The sequence below is a fragment of the Notolepis coatsorum genome (assembly GCF_963971535.1).
Source record: "Notolepis coatsorum genome assembly, chromosome: 13".
Classification (NCBI taxonomy): Eukaryota; Metazoa; Chordata; class Actinopteri; order Aulopiformes; family Paralepididae; genus Notolepis; species Notolepis coatsorum.
The window spans coordinates 7,676,394-7,699,099 of record NC_140177.1 but is presented as its reverse complement, the minus strand read 5'-3'; the positions used below and the strand labels follow the sequence as shown (position 1 = coordinate 7,699,099).

Here is a 22,706-nt window from a genome sequence, read left to right as displayed (position 1 = left end):
GTCTTGAGGGTGTGTAGTTAGAGACCATTGACCGGAGGTAGGCGGGAGCGGTTCCCTTTGCCGCACGGTATGCTAGGTCAAGGGCCTTGAAGCGGATACGTGCAGCATTGTACCTATTTACTAATCTAAATGTGGTAACATCAAGTTATTATCTAGATATCCTATTAACAACTGTAATCATGGGTTTTATATGTGTTCATTGCATTATCATTTCATATATATATATATAACTTTGCTCATGAAATGAGAATTACTGCAGATGTACTTTGACACTAATGCCCAGCAATGAAGTCAGGGTCTTTCACCAGCCTTCAAACAAATCAGTCAATCAAATCAGTGAAAGATGAGAGAGAGAGAGAGAGAGAGAGAGAGAGAGAGAGAGAGAGAGAGAGAGAGAGAGAGAGAGAGAGAGAGGAGAAAGAGGGAGTGTGAGAGAAAGAGAAAGCAAGAGAGGAGAGAATGAGAGTAAATGAGAGAGAGAGAGAAAGTGTGTGTGTGTGTGTGTCTTTCACAACATTGAAGAAATGTGTGTGAGAGAGAGAGAGAAATAAAGTGTTTTATTCAGTATGTTTACCATTTTCTCTATGTCTCTCTTTGTGCTTATTAGTTTTAGTGGGGTTTCCTTGACAAAGTAAGCTAATTAGAGGTAGTTGATGACGATAGTCCTGAACTATGTAAAAAAAAAACATCTTCTATCTATGAATCACAGTAAAATAGACACTGTCTCTTTAAAGCGACTCCTCCCCTGAACAGCTAGAACCAGGAAGCACCTCCCACCCCGTGACGCGCTCAGAGTTCATTCTACAACCAGGAAGCACCTCCCACTCTTACCAAACACACGATCACTCTTCCTGAGAAAACAAAACGTAAGAGTGACGTTGTCTTTGTAGAATAAAATGGCGCAGCAAGGAGTTGATATGTACCGGGACCCGGACCATGTTTCAGTAATGGAGGACCAGTTCTGCTGTTCTCTCTGTCTGGATCTACTGAAGGATCCGGTAACTATTCCCTGTGGACACAGCTACTGTATGGGCTGTATTACAGACTGCTGGGATCACGGTGATCAGACGGGGATCTACAAATGTCCCCAGTGCAGGGAGACTTTTACTCCGAGGCCCGTTATGAAAAAAAACAATATAATGGCTGAAATGATAGAAGAACTAGTGAAGACAGGACTCCAAGCTGCTCCTCCTGATCACTGTTGTTATGCTGGACCTGGAGACGTGGCCTGTGATGTCTGCACTGGGAGAAAGCAGAAAGCCCTCAAGTCCTGCCTGGTATGTCTGGCTTCTTACTGTGAAACTCACCTCCAGCCTCACTATCAATCTGATACCTTTAAGAAACACAAGCTGGTCAAAGCCTCCACACGGCTTCAGGAGAACATCTGCTCTCGTCATGATGAAGCTATGAAGATGTTCTGTCGTACTGATCAGCAGTGCATCTGTTATTTGTGTTCCATGGATGAACATAAAGGCCATGATACAGTCTCAGCTGCAGCAGAAAGGACGGAGAGACAGAAAGAGCTTGGCATGAGTCAGCAGAAAGTCCACCAGAGAGTCCAGGAGAGACAGAAGCGACTCAAAGAGGCCAAACAGGCTGTTGATTCTCTCAATCGCTCTGCTGATAAAGCAGTGAAGGACAGTGGGAGAGTCTTTACTGAGCTGATACGCTCCTTGGAAACGAGGCGCTCTGAGCTGAAGAAGGTCATCAGAGCCCAACAGAGGACCACAGTGACTCAGGCTGAAGAAGTGCAGAAGAGACTGGAGCAGGAGATAGCGGACCTGAGGAGGAGAGCCACTGAGCTGGAGCAGCTCTCAGACACAGAGGACCACATCCACTTTCTACAGAGTTACCCCCCCCTCTCCAGTCCCAGTGAGTCTACAGACCCACCCAGCATCAGTGTCCTTCCTCACCTGTACTTTGCAGATGTGACTGAGGTTGTGTCTGAGCTGAGAGACAAACTAGAGGACGTTCTGAAAGAGCAGTGGCCCAGAATCTCAACAACAGTGAATGCAGTTATTAATGTTTTACTGCCACCAGAGCCCAAGACCAGAGCTGACTTCTTACAATATTCCTCTCAGATCACACTGGACCCAAACACAACACACAGAAAACTGTCTTTGTCTGAGGGCAACAGAAAAGCAACATGGATGCAGCACAAGCAGTCATATCCTAATCACCCAGAAAGATTTATTGAAATGTGTTGTCAGGTTCTGGGTAGAGAAGGTCTGACTGGACGCTGTTACTGGGAGGTGGAGTGGAGTGAAGGGGTTTCTGTAGCAGCCTCCTACAAAGACATTAGTAGAACAGGCACGAGGGAGGACTGTGGATTTGGATTAAATTCCAAATCCTGGACTTTATTTTGCACACAAAGTGAGTACCTCTTCAGACACAATAACAATGACATAATAGTACCGGGCCCCCGGCCCCCCAGAATAGGAGTGTACCTGGATCACAGGGCAGGTACTCTGTCCTTCTACAGCGTCTCTGACACCATGACCCTCCTGCACAGAGTCAACACCACATTCACTCAGCCTCTCTATCCTGGACTTGGGCTTTATTACTCTGGGCCCGGGGAGGCTGAGTTCTGTGAGCTGAAATTGATCTTGAAGATGCTGAGTTGTGAAAGATGAGGTAATTAGGAGTTACATTCACTCAGTCACTATCATTGTTCTGAGCGACACACACGCACACACACACACACACACTCACACACACGCACTCACTATGTTTAGCTTTGTTTCTAGTTTCTAGCCTACCGGGGTAAAGTTTGTTTGATTAGATCTTTGCATATTCACATATTTGATTCCTATCTTCACCTCTGTTCCTTTGCATGTGGGGACAAATCTTTATTTTCATACTCAGGGTAGGTTGGACCACAATATGCAACCATTTTATTTGTATTTTATCACCTTTGGTTATTTTGGTCATTACTGTGGGATTTGGGTCTGTCTCTCCTCTCTCTGTTCCAGGGGGGGTTGGTAACAATGTGGGGGCCGGACCTCCATGGGGAGGTGGATTCAGCCTATAACCTTCTCCCTCACCTCTTATCTCTGGGCAGCCGGGACACTTCATACGGGACACTCTTCTATCTTCAAGGCCTTCGGTTGAACCCACAGCCAGGATGTGTGGGGCATGGGTCAGTCGTAAATGCAACTATTTAGTTTCAGAACAGACCCATCTGCGTTAGAGAGAGAGAGAGAGAGAGTTGTTCTTCTGGTGGCAGACTTTCAGGGAGACAGACCTAGACAGGAGCTGGTTTAGGAAGAATGACCATTCATTGAATATTGTGCATTTTGTCTTTTGTTCTTGTGTTCTTACTAAATAAACGTGGACATCTAAACCCAGAAGGACCCGTGTGGATATTTGCTTGAAACTTGCCGTTTCACCGACTGAACCTCAATATAGAACTTTGAACAAAACGCAAAGGAATTGACTTGAACTCACTATTTCCATGTGCTACACGAGAAATGCAGTTAAAATCTAAGATTTCCATTGTACAGTGATACAGGTATAAAGACAGTATGGTAGTAAGTCATACTGGCCAGCAGCGTAACTAGTAAGAGTAGATAAGGGATATGTACAGATATATATATACAGTACAGTACAGCTCAATACATACAATTGTTAAGAGGATGCAGACCTGAGAAAGACTTTCGTCTAGTTTACATCAGGGTCCTCCATTTTCAATTAATTAAGACATTTATGACATACAAGACATACAAATATACAGTAGTGTAAGAAAAAGAGATCATAAAAAAAATATATACATCCGAAGAGGAAGAAACTACATTGGAGGGGGTTGAGTAGGTATATAGTCTGTTGTACTCCAATATTGTACAAATGTAAACAAAACCGAAAAAATTTACATTTACAGCCAAGAATACAAATACAATGACCTATTGTCTACTATGTCTAGTGTTAATCCTTGTATCGAGAGCTCAGTCAATCAACTACAGAATGAAAATGTATCTCCATTCATAGGCTTCTTCTTATTTTTGGTGGTGGGCCATGTGTTTACATTTGGATCACTGATTGCTAGTGTCGGCCAATAACGAATGAACAAATTATTTTGAATGAATACATTTTAAATTGAATTCGGTGTGTACCGATCAGTCTGAGTTCCCTGAAATGAGCCGTGGTGCCTGTTATTATCCTCATGACTTCCCTCTCCTCAGCCCACTCACTCAGGTCCAGTCATAAGTGTGTGAATGGAGGGAGGTAGTCATGTCTGGCTGCTATGCCATTGAGACAAACTGAAGCCAAGGCTTCACTACATTGGATTCAGGAGTAAAAGTACACATTCTACATGACGTTTGTGTATTCCAGTGCTTGGGAGCATTCAAGCCTTGATCCATTGACCTCTACAGGTTATGTTAAAGTGGGATGTGGTCCAGTTATGCTGCTCTGATTAAAGGTTATGGTAAAGTGGTATGTGGTCCAGTCATGCTGCTCTGATTAAAGGTTATGTTAAAGTGGTATGTGGTCCAGTTATGCTGCTCTGATTAAATGTTATTAAAGCAGTATGTGGTCCAGTTATGCTGCTCTGATTAAAGGTTATTAAAGCGGTATGTCGTCCAGTTATGCTGCTCTGATTAAAGGTTATGTTAAAGTGGTATGTGGTCCAGCTATGCTGCTCTGATTAAAGGTTATGTTAAAGCGGGATGTGGTCCAGTTATGCTGCTCTGATTAAAGGTTATGTTAAAGTGGTATGTGGTCCAGCTATGCTGCTCTGATTAAAGGTTATGTTAAAGCAGGATGTGGTCCAGTTATGCTGCTCTGATTAAAGGTTATGTTAAAGTGGTATGTGGTCCAGCTATGCTGCTCTGATTAAAGGTTATTAAAGCGGTAGTATGTGGTCCAGTTATGCTGCTCTGATTATGTCCTCTTGAAGTTCCGTTATCGATATGGGGGGGGGGGGGGCGGCGAAGTTACCGAACATATATCGATCAGGTAGGAATATCCTCTATTGATCAGGTTAGTAGATATTGTACCGATCAGGTATTACAGATCATATCCGCATGAAATAAACTGTTTATACTCTGCTCCTGTGTTGTAACCCAACCCCCTCCAATGTACAGTAAATTACCAAGTATGGTTTTGTCAATATTCCAATGTACAGTTTTGCTTGTACAGTTGTACAGTGTCCCCCACCCACCCACCCCTCCTACCCGACCCCCCAACCACCTCCAATGTACAGTCCCCCCCCCCCACCTACCCAACCTCCTCCAATGTACAGTTTCTACGTCAAATGTATATACTCTCTTTTCTGGACTCTTTTTGTATCACAAACAATACTGTATTTGCAAATCTGGTATGTCATAAATGTATAGATGTAGCAGTACTGTCTATCTGTATGTCGTGTATGTCATATATGTTATGATGAATTGAAAATGGGGGACCCTGATGTAAACAAGACGAAAGTCTTTTTCTGGTCTGCATCCCCTTAACAATTGTATGTATTGAGCTGTATTGATTGATTGAAAACTTTATTAACAGATTGCAGAATGGGTACAATACAGTACAGCTCAATACACACAATTGTTAAGGGGATGCAGACCAGAGAAAGACGTTCGTCTTGTTTACATCAGGGTCCCCCATTTTCAATTCATCAGGACATATATGACATACAGATAGTCAGTACTGCTACATCTATACATTTATGACATACCAGATTTGCAAATACAGTACTGTTTGTGATACAGAAGGAGTCAAGAAAAGGGAGTATATACATTTGACGTAGGAGGAGGTTGGGTGGGGGGGGTTGGGTACACTGGGATATTGACAACCATACTGGGTAATCTACATTGGAGGTGGTTGGGGGGGGGGGGGCACACTGTATAAACAAGCAAAACTGTACATTGAGGGGGGGGGGGGTGGGGCACTGTACAAACAAACAAAATTGTACATTGGACTATTGACAAAACCATACTAGGTAAATGACTGTACATTGGAGGGGGTTGGGTTAGGATATTTACAGGGGCCAGTGTTGAATTGCAGTCTCCCGTAGGTGTCCCTTGAGAGAGGTTTTGAAAGTGGGTAGTGATCCACATTCCTTTACAGCTTTGGGTAGGGCGTTCCACATTGATGTGGCATAATTGCGAAACGTGTTTAGTCCCTTATTTGAGCCGAATCTGGGTTTAACATGATTTGTGGAGCTCCCTCTGGTGTTGTGATCGTGGTATTCACTGACCTTTGGGAAGTATTTTGACATGTACATGGGTACCTTGGTCGTGTAGTGTATCTTGTAGACCAGGCCCATTGCAAGTTGCTGTACTCTGTCGTCTACTCTAAGCCATCCTAGGTTGTCAAAGTGGGCAGGGGTGAGGTGGGTTCTAGGAGTAAGGTCAAGCAGTAGTCTGACCAGTTTGTTTTGAGGTGTTTGTAATTTAGTTTTTAGCGCCTTTGAGGTGCTTTGGTACCATGAGGTGCAAGCATAGTCGTAGTACCCCTGAATGAGTGCTCCTGCCAGAGTCTTCAGGGTATTCTTGTTTACCAGAGAGGAGATCCGGTACAAGAATCGAGTTCGTTGGTTGACTTTTTTTATTACATTGGATGCCATTTTGTCACAGGAGAGATTAGCCTCTAGGATGGAACCCAGGTAGGTAATTTCATCTTTCCTTGTGACAATATTGTCACCCACTGTAACTGAGAAGCCGTCGGTCTTGCTGAGTTTGTTATTTGAACCGAAGAGAATGGACTCTGTTTTGCCCATGTGTAATGATAGTTTGTTATCAGCGAGCCATATGCAGATTCTGCCTAGTTCCGAGCTGAGGGTTTTTTCAACCTGTAACTTGTTCTTGTCAGAGACCAGCAGGGCTGAGTCGTCCGCAAACAGGAACAAGTTGCAGTCACAAGCTGACGACATGTCATTTGCATAAATTAGGAACAGTAGCGGTCCTAGTATGCTTCCTTGTGGAACACCACAGCTCACTGTGAGGGGGGGGGGTAGGGTACCGTTTACCTCCACCATCTGTTCCCTCCCCTCAAGGTAGGATTGCATCCAGCTCACTGATAGACTATCAAAACCAATTGCTTTTAGCTTGTTAATCAGAATGGAGTGATTGACCGTGTCAAAGGCCTTTTGTAGGTCCAGCATGACCATGCCGCAGTATTTGCCTGCGTCCACCTCTTGTTTGATGTGGTCATTCAAATAGAGAAGGCATGTTTCAGTGGAGTACCCATGTACTGTATTGTACCCATTCTGCAATCTGTTAATAAAGTTTTCAATCAATCAATCAATTTATTTATCCTTTATTTATCCAGGAATGTCCCATTGAGATACAAGATCTCTTCTTCCAGGGAGTCCTGTCAATCAGACAGCGTTTGCTCTGTACCTACCTGTATTCCAATAATGGATTTGTCCATACCTGAGATCCATAGATGTCCCTAGATGAGAGGTTAATGGTGTTACCCAGTGTCTCAAAATACTGAGGATAAGGTGTAACAAATACAAACATAGTTCAGTTATTGGGTTGTAATGCTAAAATGCATTTCAAATCTAATGGCATTACATAACTATTTACAGCTTTTAGGTAACACAAGTGTTATTGATCTAAGCGATGGTTATTTCAACATGTAAATGCAATAATAAACTGCAGAGAAATCAGTTGACAGTGTTTTTAGCTATTTGTAAAAAAAAAAAATATTTCCATTGCCGAGAACCAGTCCCATGGCCAAATGATGGTTGAAGGCGTTATCTAGAAGAAAGCACAAACATAATTTCTGTTAGGCCAGTACAGCTCTTGCATTAATCTCTTCAAATAAGGGACAATAATAGGACAAATAATATTTCTGTTGCACACAAGAAATTGGCCGCTCATCACCACAGATCAAACTGAGGTTGAGAAAGGGCAGGGACATCTCCACATTCTTAAAAAGTTATCATAAATCTGAAGTGGACCCAACACACAACTTGGCACGCATAACAACATGGCCTAAGCTGATATTCAAACCTATGATTGTGAAGGAAGTAGGCAAAAGCACTACCTACCAAATGGTCCAAAATGGTCTCCCTTCCTTCTTCATTTGTTTGTTTATCCTCCGGTCAAATTCCTCCACCTCACTGAAACAATACAAAAGGACAACATAATACATTTTATTTATATAGCACTTTATTAGAAGTCATCTCGAATTGCGTCACAAAAGATACATGCATAATATAATAATGAATACAATACATACATAATTATATAATTATTATTAGTAATAAATAGAAAAATACAAAATTATCATAGAATTAGCAGTAAGATAATGTACCACCAAGTTAAAAACCAAAACATATCACTGTTGGGAAACAGAAATATTGTATTGCAATGTGTGAAAAATGTACGTTCTCGATTCTTACCTGCGATCGTAAACGGGACCAGAGAGGAAGACCTGTTCTGCTTCCTGCAGTGAGACCGTCTTCAGAACAGCCAGGGCCTGTATGATGGACTACCAAAAGAAAAAGGATACGTTTAGAAAAACAAATATAATTAAAATATAATGTTATACCTGTGTAGGACAGCAAGTTATTATACACAGGTCTGTACACAAGTAGCACCATGGTAGGTGTATGTTCAGGAAATACTACAATGTATGCTTAGGATAGTGCAGGAGCAGGAACACACACAAAAACAACAATGAAATAGTTAGGCCTACCTCCGGGAATAGCACCTTGAGGATGAAGTTCACCTCATCCATGAAGCTCGGTTGTGGTCGAGGTGCTTTCTGCAGGACCGTCTTAAGGGGAGGGGAGGGGATATTTTGGTTAATTAAGATTGTGATAATTAATCACCAACTAACCATGTAGCAACCAGTAGTAATCACCAATAATCCCCTTAGAAACCACACAGGCTCTGCCACACCTAAACGTATCTCACAAATTGCAAAAACACTTCTCAAGAACAGATAATCACCCAGACACAAACACCATGCTACATATGCATTACTGACATAGAAAATCTAACAAAAAGACATAAACAGTCACTTTGCACAGGGTGTCCAGTTCATGCGTTTAGCATTTAGATTATTAGTGTCATGGTTCCTGCATGCCAGGCAGCGCGTCCTCCCTCTCTCTCCATCTCTCTATATCCAAACACAACCGTGATAATTAGATAATTTAGGATTAGATTTAGACTATAGATTATATATTCCAACTATATTTATTGTAGGGCAAAATAACTGATATACATACTATATTTATTGTAGGGCAAAATAACTGATATACATACCCTCATCTCGCACCTTGTTGCTCATATGCACATGTCCAGAGTTAATAATATGTATATTGTTTACACTGCCTTTTTATTCTATTTTTACTTCTCCACTGTACTATAATTATGTGACCTGTACCTCTATGTCTTCTACTACCTGTACCTCCCCTCCCCATGCTGTACTATAATTATGTGACCTGTACCTCTATGTCTTCTACTACCTGTACCCCCCTCCCCCCTCCCATGCTGCTGAATTTATCTTACCTTATGAATACAAGGTAATAATAAGGCTTACCTTGTAATTGCATTTCTCCATCTTTGTTGCTATAATTATGTGACCTGTACCTCTATGTCTTCTACTACCTGTACCTCCCCTCCCCATGCTGTACTATAATTATGTGACCTGTACCTCTATGTCTTCTACTACCTGTACCCCCCCTCCCCCCTCCCCATGCTGCTGAATTTATCTTACCTTATGAATACAAGGTAATAATAAGGCTTACCTTGTAATTGCATTTCTCCATCTTTGTTGCTAACTAACTGCATCTGCTTTTGACGTTCAATTAACGTTCGCTAACGTAGAGAAACGTCAGACGTACTTCGAGATACATCAGACGTACTTAGAGATACTTCCGTACTTTCCGCCAATCAGCGCGTGTTCTGTCAGCGGCAGAAATGTAGTGTGGCTGGCGGATGTTGCCCGTGAGCGAACAATCTCCGGGGATGCAGCTGGACCCTATTGAAAAAAAGAGTTCTAAACAAAAACATGTAGCCCATTTATCTAAGAATACTGGTGTTGTACATCATTTATGTCACAAGGGGGCAGACTTAACCTTTATAAGAGCCATAGGCCTTGGCTCAATCTCTCCTATAGGCTCTGAAGTGTCATCACATTTCCTTGGATCAGTCTGAGCACTTTGCCCAATGAAGGGTAATGTTGGGGGTTGGAAGTGATATCTTTGGTGTGTGTGTTTAGGTTAGAGCTAGGTAAGTCATCTCTTTAATAACCTCTGTCAATGAGTGAAGGGGAAAGCCAGGACATTATGGTCATATAGCCAGTGATATGACATGCCCATGAAAATTAGGGTATTGTATACTGTATATGTGTGTATTTTTAAAGCGCTTTACAATTTGTTCCTCACATTTGACCCATTCACTCACACATTTACACACCGATGGTGGAGGAGCGGTGATCAAACCGGGAACCTCCGGATTACCAGACGACTGCTCTACCTCCTGAACCACTGTCGCCCCCATGTGTATGTGTGTGTGTGTGTGTGTGTGTGTGTATGTGTGTGTGCACATGTGGAGAATAGGTTGAAACAAAGATTAAAGCTGAGGCTGATAGTTACCCCTTTCACTACCACAATACAGAAGGTTAACCCTTTACTATCACACTACAGACGGTCTGTAGTGTGATAGTAAAGGGTTGACCTTCTGTAGTGTGGTAGTGAAAGGGTTAACCCTTTGTCGTGTGGCAGTGAAAGGGTTAACCTTCTGTATTGTCGCAGTGAAAGGGTTAACCTTCTGTAGTGTGGTAGTGAAAGGGTTACAGTACAGCGTTACAGCAGAGACAGCAGAGACAGCCTGTTCAGCTGAGACGCTGAGGCCTGAACAGAACACAAGACCTCCCCTCCCCCGTCTCCATGTGCCAGTCCTATGTGCCCGTGGAAGTGAACTAAACAGAGTGACCTTCACCTTTGTCCAGAGGGAGAGGGAGTCATGTGTACATCTTGGAGAGATGGACATTGCGCTGAGGGTGTGTAAATAGACAAATACACACATGGAGTAGAATGTAATAGCAATGTCACCGTAACGTTCACCCAAACCCTGCAGAAATTACACTAAGTACGGCTGGTATATTTCAGCTTTATCTGTTGAAGAGTATACTATGTCTGAAGACAGATTGTCACGTTTGGAGACATCTCGAAAGTCATGGAAAAAATAGTCTACGAACAGGTCGAAAAGTACCTAGCGGAAAAAAATCTAATCTACGAATTCCAATCTGGCTTCAGAACATCCCACTCCACTGACACATCACATGCCTTCTCTATTTGAATGACCACATCAAACAAGAGGTGGACGCAGGCAAATACTGCGGCATGGTCATGCTGGACCTACAAAAGGCCTTTGACACGGTCAATCACTCCATTCTGATTGACAAGCTAAAAGCAATTGGTTTTGATAGTCTATCAGTGAGCTGGATGCAATCCTACCTTGAGGGGAGGGAACAGATGGTGGAGGTAAACGGTACCCTATCCCCCCCCCCTCACAGTGAGCTGTGGTGTTCCACAAGGAAGCATACTAGGACCGCTACTGTTCCTAATTTATGCAAATGACATGTCGTCAGCTTGTGACTGCAACTTGTTCCTGTTTGCGGACGACTCAGCCCTGCTGGTCTCTGACAAGAACAAGTTACAGGTTGAAAAAACCCTCAGCTCGGAACTAGGCAGAATCTGCATATGGCTCGCTGATAACAAACTATCATTACACATGGGCAAAACAGAGTCCATTCTCTTCGGTTCAAATAACAAACTCAGCAAGACCGACGGCTTCTCAGTTACAGTGGGTGACAATATTGTCACAAGGAAAGATGAAATTACCTACCTGGGTTCCATCCTAGAGGCTAATCTCTCCTGTGACAAAATGGCATCCAATGTAATAAAAAAAGTCAACCAACGAACTCGATTCTTGTACCGGATCTCCTCTCTGGTAAACAAGAATACCCTGAAGACTCTGGCAGGAGCACTCATTCAGGGGTACTACGACTATGCTTGCACCTCATGGTACCAAAGCACCTCAAAGGCACTAAAAACAAAATTACAAACATCTCAAAACAAACTGGTCAGACTACTGCTTGACATTACTCCTAGAACCCACCTCACCCCTGCCCACTTTGACAACCTAGGATGGCTTAGAGTAGACGACAGAGTACAGCAACTTGCAATGGGCCTGGTCTACAAGATACACTACACGACCAAGGTACCCATGTACATGTCAAAATACTTCCCAAAGGTCAGTGAATACCACGATCACAACACCAGAGGGAGCTCCACAAATCATGTTAAACCCAGATTCGGCTCAAATAAGGGACTAAACACGTTTCGCAATTATGCCACATCAATGTGGAACGCCCTACCCAAAGCTGTAAAGGAATGTGGATCACTACCCACTTTCAAAACCTCTCTCAAGGGACACCTACGGGAGACTGCAATTCAACACTGGCCCCTGTAAATATCCTAACCCAACCCCCTCCAATGTACAGTCATTTACCTAGTATTGTTTTGTCAATAGTCCAATGTACAATTTTGTTTGTTTGTACAGTGTCTCCCCCCCCCCCCCTCAATGTACAGTTTTGCCAATGTACAGTCATTTACCTAGTATGGTTTTGTCAATAGTCCAATGTACAATTTTGTTTGTTTGTACAGTGTCCCCCCCCCCCCCCCCTCAATGTACAGTTTTGCTTGTTTATACAGTGTGCCCCCCCCCCCCCCAACCACCTCCAATGTAGATTACCCAGTATGGTTGTCAATATCCCAGTGTACCCAACCCCCCCCCCACCCAACCTCCTCCAATGTACAGTTTCTACGTCAAATGTATATACTCCCTTTTCCTGACTCCTTCTGTATCACAAACAGTACTGTATTTGCAAATCTGGTATGTCATAAATGTATAGATGTAGCAGTACTGACTATCTGTATGTCATGTATGTCATATATGTCCTGATGAATTGAAAATGGGGGACCCTGATGTAAACAAGACGAAAGTCTTTCTCTGGTCTGCATCCCCTTAACAATTGTGTGTATTGAGCTGTACTGTATTATACCCATTCTGCAATCTGTTAATAAAGTTTTCAATCAATCAATCAATCAAAAGGTGAATACATGTGAACATGTTTTGTTGATTGTTTTGAGTATGAACATAAAGATGTGGACCTCCCCACAGGCAAAGGGACAGAGGTGCTGAAGAGAGACATGGAATATGTGAATGTCCTATATCAAACCAACTTTACCCCATTTTATAGAATAGTACTCTGATCAAAGTAAATGGACTCTATTCAAAATTCTACTTAATTAATAGCATAAAAGTAAATATTGAATGTATGTAAGTAACTAAAGTAAGTACACATTCTGCATGGATTATAATGCTTGAGACAGAGCTCCTAAACTCTCAACGCATCAACCTGTGTGTGATGTCAAACTGGTTGTTCATCCAGTTATGTTGGTTGTGTTTCCTTCCTTTTGACATCGACAGACTTACACATTAAATGTACATTATGTTTTCCATCTTACCACATATTTTGGATTAAAAGAATGTACAGTAACTCGCAGGGTTTGTATAAATGTAGTTGAGGAAAATAAATGAGGAAACTTCCTGTATTGAGATCCCCAAACTGGAAATACTCAAGTAAAGTATCCTAAAAACTGTATTTAAATACAGTAGTAAAAGTACTTTCTTTCCTCCCCTGGGTTCTCTACTTTCTTTGTTACTGTTGTTGTGGAATATTAAAAAATGAGCCATGACAGTGAACTGTAGAAATTAAGATAGAGTCATTTGTATATAAAAACATAGAACATAGTTTAATATCTGTGCTTCCACAGAGATCAGTTTATAAAGAGACACACATGTGTACACACAAGCGTCTGACCAGAAAGTGACCCAGAGCTTTTGGTCGGACACACATTAAATACATAATTGAAATGACGTACATTAGACACCAGATATGACAGAAAGGTAAACGAGAATTATGCCCCAGTTAGAATGAATAACAAGATGGGCTCACTAGCCTTTGTTATGTCTTAACTGGAGAGAAGGCCATGGTCACATGTCCTCAACTTGGTTCGTTGTTAAAGAGACACACAGACTGTAGCCTATAGTGTCAGAGCTCAGTTCACTAGTTGATCATATTAACTAGTCAAAGCTGAACAGAGATTTAACACAGATGGACATAGATAACATTTCCGTCACATTGTACCTATTTACTAATCTAAATTTGGTAACATCAAGTTATTCAACTATTATTTACTGTAACTATTAACAACTGTAATACTTTTTTTTTTTTAATACATTTTATATTTGTTTAATGTATGTGGGGACGAGTAGGGATGGATATTGGATGGATACTATGGATGGATATGTTTACCAGTCCAGGATCAGTAACATCTATACTGGTACTCACTCTTTTGTTTATGTGTTTTTGTTTTTGTATGGGTGATGGGTTAAAAAAATAATAATAATAAAAAAAAGTATACTGTCAAGATTTACAATATACATATGTACATTTGTGTGTGTATGTACGTGAATATGCATACATGTATGTGTGACTATGTATATGTGTGTGTACTCTAAATGTAGAGTGACTTTATTGACACAATAAAGTATGAAGAAAAACAAATGTAGTCATGGGTTTTATATGTGTTCATTGCATTATCATTTCATATATATATATAACTTTGCTCATGAAATGAGAATGACTGCAGATGTACTTTGACACTAATGCCCAGCAATGAAGTCAAGGTCTTTCACAGCCTTCGAACAAATCAGTCAATCAAATCAGTGAAAGATGAGAGAGAGCAAGAGAGGAGAAAGAGGGAGTGTGAGAGAAAGAGAAAGCAAGAGAGGAGAGAATGAGAGTAAATGAGAGAGAGAAAGTGTGTGTGTGTGTGTGTGTGTGTGTGTCTTTGACAACATTGAAGAAATGTGTGTGAGAGAGAGAGAGAGAGAGAGAGAGAGAGAGAGAGAGAGAGAGAGAGAGAGAGAGAGAGAAATAAAGTGTTTTATTGAGTATGTTTACCATTTTCTCTATGTCTTTCTTTGTGCTTATGAGTTTTAGTGCGTTATAATTGACACTAATTACAGGTAGTTGATGACGATAGAAAGTCCTGAACTATGTAAAGAAAAACATCTTTCTATGAATCACAGTAAAATAGACACTGTCTCTTTAAAGCGACTCCTCCCCTGAACAGCTAGAACCAGGAAGCACCTCCCACCCACATGATCAGAGTTCACTCTATAACCAGGAAGCACACACGATCACTCTGCCTGAGAAAACAAAACTTAGGGTGTCGTTGTCTTTGTAGAATAAAATGGCGCAACAAGGAGTTGATATGTACCGGGACCCGGACCATGTTTCAGTAATGGAGGACCAGTTCTGCTGTTCTCTCTGTCTGGATCTACTGAAGGATCCGGTAACTATTCCCTGTGGACACAGCTACTGTATGGGCTGTATTACAGACTGCTGGGATCACGGTGATCAGACGGGGATCTACACATGTCCCCAGTGCAGGGAGACTTTTACTCCCAGGCCTGTTCTGAAGAAAAGCAACATGCTGGCTGAAGTGATAGAACAACTAATGAAGACAGGACTCCAAGCTGCTCCTCCTGATCACTGTTATGCTGGACCTGGAGATGTGGTCTGTGATGTCTGCACTGGGAGAAAGCAGAAAGCCCTCAAGTCCTGCCTGGTATGTCTGGCTTCTTACTGTGAAACTCACCTCCAGCCTCACTATCAATCTGATACCTTTAAGAAACACAAGCTGGTCAAAGCCTCCACACGGCTTCAGGAGAACATCTGCTCTCGTCATGACAGGATTCTGGATGTTTTCTGTCGTACTGATCAGCAGTGCATCTGTTATTTGTGTTCCATGGATGAACATAAAGGCCATGATACAGTCTCAGCTGCAGCAGAAAGGACGGAGAGACAGAAAGAGCTTGGCATGAGTCAGCAGAAAGTCCACCAGAGAGTCCAGGAGAGAGAAAAGCGACTCAAAGAGGCCAAACAGGCTGTTGATTCTCTCAATCGCTCTGCTGATAAAGCAGTGAAGGACAGTGGGAGAGTCTTTACTGAGCTGATACGCTCCTTGGAGACGAGGCGCTCTGAGCTGAAGAAGGTCATCAGAGCCCAACAGAGGACCACAGTGACTCAGGCTGAAGAAGTGCAGAAGAGACTGGAGCAGGAGATAGCGGACCTGAGGAGGAGAGCCACTGAGCTGGAGCAGCTCTCACACACAGAGGACCACATCCACTTTCTACAGAGTTACCCCCCCCTCTCCAGTCCCAGTGAGTCTACAGACTCACCCAGCATCAGTGTCCTTCCTCTCCTGTACTTTGCAGATGTGACTGAGGTCGTGTCTAAGCTGAGAGACAAACTAGAGGACGTTCTGAATGAGCAGTGGCCCAGAATCTCAACAACAGTGAATGCAGTTATTAATGTTTTACTGCCACCAGAGCCCAAGACCAGAGCTGACTTCTTACAATATTCCTCTCAGATCACACTGGACCCAAACACAACACACACACGTCTGTCTTTGTCTGAGGGGAACAGAAAAGCAACACTGATGCAGCAAAAGCAGTCATATCCTAATCACCCAGAAAGATTTATGCGTCAGGTTCTGGGTAGAGAAGGTCTGACTGGACGCTGTTACTGGGAGGTGGAGTGGAGTGGTGGAGGGGTTTCTGTAGCAGCCTCCTACAAAGACATTAGTAGAACAGGCACTAAGGAGGACTGTGTATTTGGATTCAATTCTAAATCCTGGGCTTTATTGTGCAGACAAAGAGATTACAGCTTCCTCCACAAGAACAAGAGGATCACAGTACCGGGCCCCTGGTCCTCCAGAATAGGAGTGTACCTGGATCACAGGGCAGGTACTCTGTCCTTCTACAGCGTCTCTGACACCATGACCCTCCTGCACAGAGTCAACACCACATTCACTCAGCCTCTCTATCCTGGACTTGGGCTTTTTTTACGCTCTGGGGAGGCTGAGTTCTGTGAGCTGAAGTAGAGATCAATGACATTCACAGCTCCTCTACCCAGGGTTTGGGATTTAAATTGATCTTGAAGATGCTGAGTTGTGAAAGATGAGGTAATTAGGAGTTACATTCACTCAGTCACTCTATCATTGTTCTTCTATCATTGTTCTGAGCGACACACACACACACACACACACACACACACACACACACACACACACACACACACACACACACACACACACACACACACACACACACTATGTTTTGCTTTGTTTCTAGTTTCTAGCCTACCGGGGTAAAGTTTGTTTGGTTGGATATTTGCATATTCACATATTTAATTCCTATCCTCAATACCTCTGTTCCTTTGCATGTGGGGAAGTAAAAATCTTTATTGTCATACTCAGGGTAGGTTGGACCACAATATGCAACCATTGTATTTGTATTTTATCACCTTTGGTTATTTTGGTCATTACTGTGGGATTTGGGTCTGTCCCTCCTCTCTCTGTTCCAGGGGGGGTTGGTAACAATGTGGGGGCCGGACCTCCATGGGGAGGTGGATTCAGCCTATAACCTTCTCCCTCACCTCTTATCTCTGGGCAGCCGGGACACTTCATACGGGACACTCTTCTATCTTCAAGGCCTTCGGTTGAACCCACAGCCAGGATGTGTGGGGCATGGGTCAGTCGTAAATGCAACTATTTAGTTTCAGAACAGACCCACCTGCGTTATCAGAAGAGCTCAGAGAGAGAGAGAGAGAGAGAGAGAGTTGTGTTCTTCTGGTGGCAGACTTTCAGGGAGACAGACCTAGATAGGAGCTGGTTTAGGAAGAATGACCATTCATTGAATATTGTGCATTTTGTCTTTTGTTCTTGTGTTCTTACTAAATAAACGTGGACATCTAAACCCAGAAGGACCCGTGTGGATATTTGCTTGAAACTTGCCGTTTCACCGACTGAACCTCAATATAGAACTTTGAACAAAACGCAAAGGAATTGACTTGAACTCACTATTTCCATGTGCTACACGAGAAATGCAGTTAAAATCTAACATTTCCATTGTACAGTGATACAGGTATAAAGACAGTATGGTAGTAAGTCATACTGGCCAGCAGCGTAACTAGTAAGAGTAGGTAAGGGATATGTACAGATATAGATATATAGATATATATATATCTACAGATATGTAAAGAAGACTTTCGTCTAGTTTACATCAGGGTCCTCCATTTTTAATTCATTAAGACATTTATGACATACAAATATACAGTAGTGTAAGAAAAAGAGATCATAAAAAAAAAATATATACATCCGAAGAGGAAGAAACTACATTGGAGGGGGTTGAGTAGGTATATAGTCTGTTGTACTCCAATATTGTAGAAATGTAAACAAAACCAAAAAAAATTACATTTACAGCCAAGAATACAAATACAATGACCTATTGTCTACTATGTCTAGTGTTAATCCTTGTATCGAGAGCTCAGTCAATCAACTACAGAATGAAAATGTATCTCCATTCTTAGGCTTCTTCTTATTTTTGGTGGTGGGCCATGTGTTTACATTTGGATCACTGATTGCTAGTGTCGGCCAATAACGAATGAACAAATTATTTTGAATGAATACATTTTAAATTGAATTCGGTGTGTACCGATCAGTCTGAGTTCCCTGAAATGAGCCGTGCTGCCTGTTATTATCCTCATGACTTCCCTCTCCTCAGCCCACTCACTCAGGTCCAGTCATAAGTGTGTGAATGGAGGGAGGTAGTCATGTCTGGCTGCTATGCCATTGAGACAAACTGAAGCCAAGGCTTCACTACATTGGATTCAGGAGTAAAAGTACACATTCTACATGACGTTTGTGTATTCCAGTGCTTGGGAGCATTCAAGCCTTGATCCATTGACCTCTACAGGTTATGTTAAAGTGGGATGTGGTCCAGTTATGCTGCTCTGATTAAAGGTTATGTTAAAGTGGTATGTGGTCCAGTCATGCTGCTCTGATTAAAGTTAGTTACCGAACATAAAAGTAAGTTACCGAACATATATCGATCAGGTAGGAATATCCTTTATTGATCAGGTTAGTAGATATTGTATCGATCAGGTATTACAGATCATATCCGCATGAAATAAACTGTTTATACTCTGCTCCTGTGTTGTAACCCAACCCCATCCAATGTACAGTAAATTACCAAGTATGGTTTTGTCAATATTCCAATGTACAGTTTTGCTTGTACAGTTGTACAGTGTCCCCCGCCCACCCACCCCTCCTACCCGACCCCCCCCCCCCCCCCCCCAACCACCTCCAATGTACAGTCCCCCCCCACCTACCCAACCTCCTCCAATGTACAGTTTCTACGTCAAATGTATATACTCTCTTTTCTGGACTCTTTTTGTATCACAAACAATACTGTATTTGCAAATCTGGTATGTCATAAATGTATAGAATGATGTAGCAGTACTGTCTATCTGTATGTCGTGTATGTCATATATGTTATGATGAATTGAAAATGGGGGACCCTGATGTAAACAAGACGACAGTCTTTTTCTGGTCTGCATCCCCTTAACAATTGTATATATTGAGCTGTACTGTATTGTACCCATTCTGCAATCTGTTAATAAAGTTTTCAATCAATCAATCAATTTATTTATCCTTTATTTATCCAGGAATGTCCCATTGAGATACAAGATCTCTTCTTCCAGGGAGTCCTGTCAATCAGACAGCGTTTGCTCTGTACCTACCTGTATTCCAATAATGGATTTGTCCATACCTGAGATCCATAGATGTCCCTAGATGAGAGGTTAATGGTGTTACCCAGTGTCTCAAAATACTGAGGATAAGGTGTAACAAATACAAACATAGTTCAGTTATTGGGTTGTAATGCTAAAATGCATTTCAAATCTAATGGCATTACATAACTATTTACAGCTTTTAGGTAACACAAGTGTTATTGATCTAAGCGATGGTTATTTCAACATGTAAATGCAATAATAAACTGCAGAAGAAATCAGTCGACAGTGTTTTTAGCTATTTGTAAAAAAAGAATTATTTCCATTGCCGAGAACCAGTCCCATGGCCAAATGATGGTTGAAGGCGTTATCTAGAAGAAAGCACAAACATAATTTCTGTTAGGCCAGTACAGCTCTTGCATTAATCTCTTCAAATAAGGGACAATAATAGGACAAGTAATATTTATGTTGCACACAAGAAATTGGCCGCTCATCACCACAGATCAAACTGAGGTTGAGAAAGGGCAGGGACATCTCCACATTCTTAAAAGGTTATCATAAATCTGAAGTGGACCCAACACACAACTTGGCACGCATAACAACATGGCCTAAGCTGATATTCAAACCTATGATTGTGAAGGAAGTAGGCAAAAGCACTACCTACCAAATGGTCCAAAATGGTCTCCCTTCCTTCTTCATTTGTTTGTTTATCCTCCGGTCAAATTCCTCCACCTCACTGAAACAATACAAAAGGACAACATAATACATTTTATTTATATAGCACTTTATTAGAAGTCATCTCGAATTGCTTCACAAAAGATACATGCATAATATAATAATGAATACAACACATACACAATTATATAATTATTATTAGTAATAAATAGAAAAATACAAAATTATCATAGAATTAGCAGTAAGATAATGTACCACCAAGTTAAAAACCAAAACATATCACTGTTGGGTAAACAGAAATGTTGTATTGCAATGTGTGAAAAATGTACGTTCTCGATTCTTACCTGCGATCGTAAACGGGACCAGAGAGGAAGAGCTGTTCTGCTTCCTGCAGTGAGACCGTCTTCAGAACAGCCAGGGCCTGTATGATGGACTACCAAAAGAAAAAGGATACGTTTAGAAAAACAAATATAATTAAAATATAATGTTATACCTGTGTAGGACAGCAAGTTATTATACACAGGTCTGTACACAAGTAGCACCATGGTAGGTGTATGTTCAGGAAATACTACAATGTATGCTTAGGATAGTGCAGGAGCAGGAACACACACAAAAACAACAATGAAATAGTTAGGCCTACCTCCGGGAATAGCACCTTGAGGATGAAGTTCACCTCATCCATGAAGCTCGGTTGTGGTCGAGGTGCTTTCTGCAGGACCGTCTTAAGGGGAGGGGAGGGGATATTTTGGTTAATTAAGATTTGTGATAATTAATCACCAACTAACCATGTAGCAACCAGTAGTAATCACCAATAATCCCCTTAGAAACCACACAGGCTCTGCCACACCTAAACGTAATCTCACAAATTGCAAAAACACTTCTCAAGAACAGATAATCACCCAGACACAAACACCATGCTACATATGCATTACTGACATAGAAAATCTAACAAAAAGACATAAACAGTCACTTTGCACAGGGTGTCCAGTTCATGCGTTTAGCATTTAGATTATTAGTGTCATGGTTCCTGCCAGGCAGCGCTTCCTCCCTCTCTCTCCATCTCTCTATATCCAAACACAACCGTGATAATTAGATAATTTAGGATTAGATTTAGACTATAGATTATATATTCCAACTATATTTATTGTAGGGCAAAATAACTGATATACATACTATATTTATTGTAGGGCAAAATAACTGATATACATACCCTCATCTCGCACCTTGTTGCTCATATGCACATGTCCAGAGTTAATAATATTGTATATTGTTTACACTGCCTTTTTATTCTATTTTTACTTCTCCACTGTACTATAATTATGTGACCTGTATACCTCTATGTCTTCTACTACCTGTACCTCCCCTCCCCCCTCCCCATGCTGTACTATAATTATGTGACCTGTACCTCTATGTCTTCTACTACCTGTACCTCCCCTCCCCCCTCCCCATGCTGTACTATAATTATGTGACCTGTACCTCTATGTCTTCTACTACCTGTACCTCCCCTCCCCATGCTGTACTATAATTATGTGACCTGTACCTCTATGTCTTCTACTACCTGTACTCAGGCACGTGCATACATAGGGGTGAAGGGGTGCCCGGGCACCTGCCTTTTTCATTTTTCATTAGAAAGTGCCCTTTTTATGCCACCCTCTTTTTTTTTTTTTTTTTTTTTTTTTTACTGTTGCACATATAGATATACTGCCCTGCCCTTCCAAATGAAAGATGTCACGATAGAATCTAAATATTAGGTAAAGAAAGAGAAATGCCACCCCTCTTGTAAATAATAGGTCCTTCCAAAAACACGTCGCCAAATCACCCCTCCCCAGCCCCTCCCTGTCTGCTGCTGCCTGGAAAACACGCAGCATACTCTCTCTCTCTCTCTCTCTCTCTCTCTCTCTCTCTCTCTCTCTCTCTCCCTCTCTCTCTCCCTCTCTCTCTCTCTCTCCCTCTCTCTCTCTCTCTCTCCTCTCTCTCTCTCTCTCTCTCTCTCTCTCTCTCTCTCTCTCTCTCTCTCTCTAACAGAATAATTTTGATTGACAGTCGAGTCTGCCAATTACGTCACACGGCTTGCACCCGCCCTGCTGTTCTTAGCACCAATCGGCAAGCACTATTATTAGTTTTTGACTTCGTGAATGTCAGGACTGTGTGGTGACAAGTTTGACAACAACAAAGCTACAGTGCTAACAATAAGCTATTTGGCTGGATGCAGTCTGGAGGACAGTGGATATACATCAAGACAACAGTGTGTGACTGTGGGACAGTGGACATAATACTTCATCAAGCCCTCCTGACCTGGACCACGTTTCAACTAAACAAGGTAGTTAATGCGGTCTCGGTCGGTCGGTCTCTCTCTCTCTCTCTCT

At 41.9% G+C, this 22,706-nt stretch overlaps 1 protein-coding gene and 1 pseudogene across 2 annotated transcripts in view; both read left to right on the top strand.

Moving 5' to 3' along the window:
- Positions 1-896: 896 nt before the first annotated feature.
- Positions 897-3,327, top strand: LOC311238759 (tripartite motif-containing protein 16-like; the record flags this gene model as incomplete). Its single annotated transcript, XM_084326940.1, has 1 exon — positions 897-3,327. The coding sequence occupies one exon, from the start codon at positions 897-899 to the stop codon at positions 2,631-2,633; it is 1,737 nt and encodes a 578-aa protein (XP_084183066.1). The 3' UTR covers positions 2,634-3,327.
- Positions 3,328-15,278: 11,951 nt separating this feature from the next.
- The window catches only part of LOC311238877 (E3 ubiquitin/ISG15 ligase TRIM25-like), a 24,739-nt pseudogene continuing 17,311 nt past the window's right edge, over positions 15,279-22,706 (top strand). The window contains exon 1 of the transcript in view: positions 15,279-16,976. The product of the transcript in view is annotated as an E3 ubiquitin/ISG15 ligase TRIM25-like (transcript). The remainder of the gene's footprint in view (positions 16,977-22,706) is intronic.